This window comes from Sinocyclocheilus anshuiensis, unplaced genomic scaffold, assembly GCF_001515605.1.
Source record: "Sinocyclocheilus anshuiensis isolate Anshui unplaced genomic scaffold, SAMN03320099.WGS_v1.1 scaffold26, whole genome shotgun sequence".
In the NCBI taxonomy this organism is placed as follows: domain Eukaryota; kingdom Metazoa; phylum Chordata; class Actinopteri; order Cypriniformes; family Cyprinidae; genus Sinocyclocheilus; species Sinocyclocheilus anshuiensis.
In genome coordinates this window covers 155,035-161,750 of record NW_015544143.1, presented here as the reverse complement: position 1 = coordinate 161,750, position 6,716 = coordinate 155,035, and the positions used below count along the sequence as shown (strand labels likewise).

The 6,716-nt window shown below is 39.1% G+C and overlaps 2 protein-coding genes across 2 annotated transcripts in view; one reads left to right on the top strand and one right to left on the bottom strand.

The window, feature by feature from the left end:
- Positions 1–522, bottom strand: LOC107695039 (immediate early response gene 2 protein-like). Its single transcript, XM_016494819.1, has one exon. It carries the CDS (start codon positions 520–522, stop codon positions 1–3), a length of 522 nt encoding a protein of 173 aa, XP_016350305.1.
- Positions 523–4,422: 3,900 nt separating this feature from the next.
- The window catches only part of LOC107695063 (syntaxin-6-like), a 6,161-nt gene continuing 3,867 nt past the window's right edge, over positions 4,423–6,716 (top strand). The window contains exons 1-6 of the mRNA XM_016494850.1: positions 4,423–4,510; positions 5,024–5,193; positions 5,537–5,631; positions 5,722–5,784; positions 5,881–5,982; positions 6,177–6,283. Of these exons, the coding sequence (XP_016350336.1) occupies positions 4,476–4,510; positions 5,024–5,193; positions 5,537–5,631; positions 5,722–5,784; positions 5,881–5,982; positions 6,177–6,283 (572 nt within the window). The 5' untranslated portion in view covers positions 4,423–4,475. The remainder of the gene's footprint in view (positions 4,511–5,023; positions 5,194–5,536; positions 5,632–5,721; positions 5,785–5,880; positions 5,983–6,176; positions 6,284–6,716) is intronic.

Genomic DNA, 6,716 nt, shown 5'->3' with positions numbered 1-6,716 from the left:
TCAACACGCCACGATGGCTCGATTTGTTGGGAAGGCGGTCAGAGTTTCAGCCTGGCGACAGCTGTTTCCATTATTAGTCCTCAAAACCTCCCCCTGGAGATGTTGCTTCTCCTCATCCGTGTCCATTTTTGCCTTCTTCAGAGGTAGAAAGTCAGGCTCGACCGCCGTCTTACAGCAGCGCTTCCTGGAGTGCCGTTCAGAAGCGCATCGGTTCTCCTTGTCGTCTTCCAGGGTCTCTTTGGGTTCTTGAGGTTTCATTGCGACCTCCTTGGGAGTTAAAGTCTGAGGAGAGTCTTTACTTATCTCCATGGGCTCCTCTATGGCCGCGTCGGGAGCGCAGGGGACGACCTGCTCCTCCTCCGCGTCTCTGAGCAGCTGCGCGGCGTGGTAGATGTCCCGTGCGGCTCTCATGGTCATGGAGAGCAGGAGACTCCGGTGAAGACTCAGTCCCCCGCGCTGTGTCCTTAATGAATACAGTTTACTAATAGAAAGAGCCATGATTCTCTTGGCCTCGACGTCCATTGTGTTTACAATGTAGCAGAATATTTCTTTTCTATTTTTAAAACCTCTGCGCTTTAAGGTCTTCACAGCGGATTGCAAAACTAAAAGTTTTCTCCTCTCCGGGCGGTGTTTTATGTGCGCTCGGCTCTGGTGACATAAAGAATTTCCATTCCCCTGGGTGTATAAACACGCCCCTCCCTTGTCAACATACGTCATATTGGCACAGTACTGAAGTATCAAGTCAACATATGCTCTGTGTTGCCATGTCCATATATTGTACGCCACTCTCGACTTGTATAACATAAAATAAAAAAATACATGCATTAAATTCAGTGTTATTATGTACTTTTGTAGTATTGTAGTTGTTGTTTTAATTTTAATTTTTATGTTACTAGTTAGGGTTAATTTATTTGTATTTCTGTTTTAGTTGTTATTTATGTCCAGTTTTTATAGTAATTTTAGTGCTTTAGTGCATTTTTTTTATTTACCAAGACAAGAGTTGTGGACTTACTTCAGTCCACAAAACCATACATTTAGGTGTTTTTTTTAAGTAAACTTGCATTGGACTTGCATTGGGAAGTCGTGACCTAATGGTTAGAGAGTCGGACTCGTAACCGAAAAGTTGCGGATTGTCCTTGCGGATACAGCGCTCTCTCCCACCTTCAATACCACGACTGAGGTGCCCTTGAGCAAGGCACTGAACCCCCAACTGCTCCCCGGGCGCCGCAGCATAAATGGCTGCCCACTGCTCCGGGTGTGTGTTCACGGTGTGTGTGTTCACTGCTGTGTGTGTGCACTTTGGATGGGTTAAATGCAGAGCACTAATTCCAAGCATGGGTCACCATACTTGGCCACATGTCACTTTCACTTTTTTTTTTCACTCACTTTCATGAATGTGAAATTTGGGCAAAAATATAAGTTAGTTAATTAAATAAAATAATTTTTCATCTTACTCTGAATAATCACTGAAGCCAAAAGCACAAGAGACCTTATTAAAGAGTTGCTTATTTTGGTTTGTTTGGTAAAAAAAAAAAAAAAAGCTGCTTTTTAACGAAATCTGGCAACTCAACTTAATGGCAACGCTCTACGAAAGCGTCATCATATGTCATAATTGCGCTGTATCAAATGTCTGGCCAGGACAGTAAAACACTGTTTCATGACCTCAGGTGATCTGTTACTCAAATAATCATTACTTATTGATCTCATATAATTATACTAATGTTATGTCAATGAAATACGTTAAAAAAAATCATGTGCATGATTCAAGTGCATAATTTTAGAGATCAACTGACTGTTGTTGTTTTTTTATTCTTTGTTTATATTTTTATTCACGTTTTATTTTGTTATTTATTCATTTATATTCGTGATATCTTTTCATCGGACTTATTAAACAAACTCGACTTGAAAACATTTCTGTTGAAAGGTTTATCAATCTGCCACCAGTGTTTACAGTTCTTTGGAAGCGTTTTTTGCTGTTTGCTCAAAGCAGGCACGTTTAATCGCCATATTTGGAACATCCGTCGGTGGAAAAGCCGTGACGTGCCGCCGCTGCAGAGGCAGTGATGATGTCACCACGCACCATATTTGGACTTGTCACCGGTCCAACAGCCCCTCCCCTTCACATTAGCATAACTAGGAAGCGAAGCGATTGAGGTCAAGTGGCAGCTGTCACTCACTGCAAATACACGTTCTTTTTATAGAAAGGGCTTACCGAGCTTTGTCGAAATTACGACATTTTTGTTCATGTGCACCAGGGCTTTTTGGACTAAGAATTGTGTTTAAAGTTATGAACGTGTAGCAAAAACATAATGTTATTATTTTGTCTGTCTTTTTTATTGTAGCCTATATACTGTATTTGTCTAGTTGTAGCCTATATTGACGCAAATTCCTTGTGTGTTTAAGCATACTTGGCAATAAATCTCATTCTGATTATTTTGATTTGTTGTTCAGCGTGGATAGTAGCATTGTTTGTGAATGTGTGTTTATATAGAGAAACTGATGATTTTATTAAAACACTAGGGCAAATCTGTATTGTAAACAGACTGACTAATCAAGAGGACCTTCAAGCCACTGCTTGTAAAAATAGCGCCCTCATTACTGTTCTCTGACAAACTGCATTCCATGTGATCAGGCCTCCAATTAGGTCCACCCTTGATTTCCATAAGCATTCTTTGTAGCTGTGATCACACACACACACACACACTGGTTTCATTATATTAATGAGGTCACCTCATATTCTTAATGGTTTTCATACGCACGTAATGATATTTGCTAAACCTCAACCCTAACCCTCAAATAAAGCTGTTGACATTATTCTATTTAAGGCAAAACATGTTTTCAACCTAAAAATCAGTTTTAACCATGTCTCACTATGCTTGTGAGGACAAAAATGTGGCCTTGACAACTACAGCCAGACTTTTAACAGGAGGTGGAGAGAGTGTGTGAATATCTGTGTGTGAACAGGAAACAGTGTGGAGAAGGAGGAAGACAGGAGACGGGAAGGAAGGGGTGAGTGTGTGAGGTGGGGAAGGAAGTGAAGGAGAATAGTGTTACTAAAAGTAAAGGAAGGAGAGGCGACTAGGCGACAAGGATTTAACCCCTTTAGCTGGCATGGAAAGACATATGGGAATCCTTTAAACGGTTTAACACACCTATCACAAAAATTAATGTCACACACCAACTTGTCTTTAGCTTGGCATTTTTATGCCCTAAGCGTCAAGCAAATCTAGGCCAGTTACATAACCGAATTAATTATGAATCAGGTCAGGACTGCAGCAAAGGTGTGCTAACAGCCCTTTTATAGAAATTAGTGACAAACAATGCTAAAAATATGACATTTCTACTTATTGAGAGAGTCACAGATTAGGTAATGCATCATGAATCCAAATAGGAACTGCTTTGTCTTCTGAACAGATTATTCAAAGACTGCACATTATTCCTCTACAAAATTAGAGATTGTTATTACAAATTATTGTTAGTTTGGACTAACAAGTTACTCAAAACAATTGCATTCATTTTATTTTATGTACAAGTCAAGAAATGTGTGCTTGTGCTCATAGGGCAATTTATGTTTTTAAGATTTAGAGATTAATATTTTCTGTAACAAAATAAAAAATAGTATCATTAGACCTTAAGCACATAGTTTGATTACAAATATGGAAATAAAAAAAAAAAAATGCAATAGAAAATGTATATATTGCATTTTTGCTCAGTTAGAGCTTTAGACCCAGTGTCAGCTTTAGTCTAATTTTAGTATACTAGCTCATGAAATAAAACACATTAAATGTGTTGGTTAATAACGACTACTTAAAAATAATGTGATTAAATGCAGAAACCTTTATTTGACAAGTTTTTATAGTCAATTTTTTATCAGTGATGTATAGTCCTTTTTATGAAATTAAATAAATATTAATAATAAGGCAACTGGGTTATTTAAAAATGACACTTTATTTTTAACTTTACTACACATTGCATTTACTTAAACTATAGCAATATTTACTCATTTCATGATCAATCATTATGCAAAATTACAAGCAACTAACCATAAACCTAACACTAACCCTATATAGTAAGTGCATGTTGTTAACTAATATTACTCAGTACATATTTGTGTAATAACACCGTAACATGAACACCTTAAAATAAAGTGTAACCACCATTCTATGTGCGCTTACATATTTTGATAAAATCTAATTAAATGGTATATTGTAATAAGAAGTGTTACTAAATTTGATAGCTCTGAATATTTTCTAAGCAAACATTTTGCTTTTTAAAAATAATTATAGTAATAATAATGCCTGATAAAGTTGTGGAACATGTTTGTTTTATGTCTCAACAGTCAATGATATATGCTGTGCTTTCTAACCAGAGTCGCGTTGATGGACTTTTATTTTGAAAACTCATACGTGCGAAAATGTTTTACACAAGCCATCCTGCAGTTGGCTTCACACAGCTCCTGAAACTAAGGGGCTAATATGTCGATGGAGGATCCTTTTTTCGTGGTTAAAGGGTAAGAAAAGTTATCTTCCTCTTCCCCGTCTTAATGTCTGTTTTCCGCCTTTGTCGAAACGACACGGGTTTGATACTGACAGGCTAAGTTAAAGCTAAGTGAAGCATCTTCATCACTACCTGTAGCCCCAGTTAATGTCACACTATACTAATAAACAGCCTTCATGTAATACCAAGCTGAAATATAGCTGTGTTTCTAGTTGCGTTTTAGAAATCTGGAAGGTTAAATTAAGTCTACAAAAAGCCAGAGACGTTTAGACTTGTGTTGACTGAAGTGTAAACACACACTGATTTATGTTGCATATGTTTTGAGTTTGTCTCTGCAATTCACTTACGTTAATGTACAACACAAATAAATCAAATGTGTTCGTTGTATGGAAAACGTGTTTGATAACCCTAGCATTGACAGTAACTATCACTGGCATAGTGCTTATAGAGGATGTTTAATGTTGATAAACACTTTTCATTCCTTTCAAGTAGAAGGGGTTTCACAGTTTACTCATATCTCTGGCAGAGAGGTGCAGAAGGCCCTGTCCAAAGCACAGGGGCTGTTTGAGCGCTGGGAGGAGCTGCTGCAGGAAGAGACCCCAGTCAGCCGCGATGAGCTGGATTGGAGCACCAATGAACTCCGAAACTGCCTGAGGGCCATCGACTGGGACCTAGAGGACCTACATGAAACCATCAGTATCCTGCCATAAACCAAAGGCCTATGATGCCTTGAAACATCCTTAGTAGAGTGGTACACAGATACTTTGTACCTTGATGCCTTCATAGGTACGCATAGCAAAAGGGAGATGGAGGTACCAAAAGACTGCAGTCTACAGAAAGGAAGATGCGAAAGCTAGCATTCTGAAAAAAGACATACACTAATGTCAAAAGTTTTGAGTTGGTATGATTTTTTAATTGTCCTTGAAAGAAGGCTCTTAATGCTCACCAAGGCTGCTGGTTAAAAATACAGTAAAAACAGTAATATTGTGAAATATCATTGCATATATGCAGATCCCTTAATAGTCCTTGACTGCATCAGGTATTGTGGAGGCAAACCCTGGAAAGTTCCGTTTAGGAGAACATGAACTCCAGGAAAGGCGAGACTTTGTGGTGCAAACGCGGAAAACCATGGAGGTATCGATCCCTCTCTTATTTTCTATTCTTATTTCATTTTATGATGGAGTTCTAGTATTTTCATTTGTATGAATGTGTATCTGTACGTAGCTGATGAAGGAGCAGCTCTCTAGTCCCTCAGCTGTGGCTCAAGCAGAGAAGAAAAACAAACAGGTCAGTGATTCATTCACTATTAAACTGGAATGACTCTGAATGAATTTATATGGTCACATGTGCTAGTGACATTAGCACGGTGTCCCTGTCTGACAGGCCCTGCTGGGGGCCACAGCAAAGGATCGTTACGCCGGTCTGGAGCCTCACCTGGTGTCTGCAAACTCCAGATACATTCAGGAGCAACAGGAACAGCAGCAGGTAAAAGACAGGAGGTCAAAACGTCTTTTTTTCATTGAATATATATTTTTTTCTTAACCAGCAGATAGTATTCCATCTTATAAGCCTTACAGAAAACAAGAAAATGTGCAAAGCAGATCACATGCTTAATACCACAATTTTGAATCTTATCTTCATTTTATGTCGTAAGTTTCCTCAATTGTCTTTGCTTGCAGCTGATCATGCAGGACCAGGATGAGCAGTTGGAGCTGGTCACAGGCAGTATCCGTGTCCTGAAGGACATGTCCAGCGGGATAGGAGATGAGCTGGATGAACAGGCAGTGTGAGCAAAAAACACATGATATTAAACAGGGTGTCTACAGATATGAACAAGTTAAATTTAAGACCTTTTTAATACCACCTTATGTGAAATTTAAGACCAAGCCTGTGATGGAAATACACATTATATTACATACGTATATGTAATATTTAACGCATTTAAATGTAAAAAGAAAACAAAATATCATCGCTGTCAAAAATTCTATTTGTTATTACGATATACAGTGAACTTTTCATATCAGCAGACACACAGCGGCCTAGCGTGAGCGAAAGCCCCGGCTTAGCGTGAGCTGAGGCCGGGCAAGAGTGAGCTGAGGCGGCGGTATCGAGAACGGCGGTCCCGGCGGGTCCGACGAAGGAACGGTGAAAACGGTGAAAGCCGATCCGGCGATCCACAGCACTAAGTTGATGTATTCCCTCAGCGACCAGCACGGATC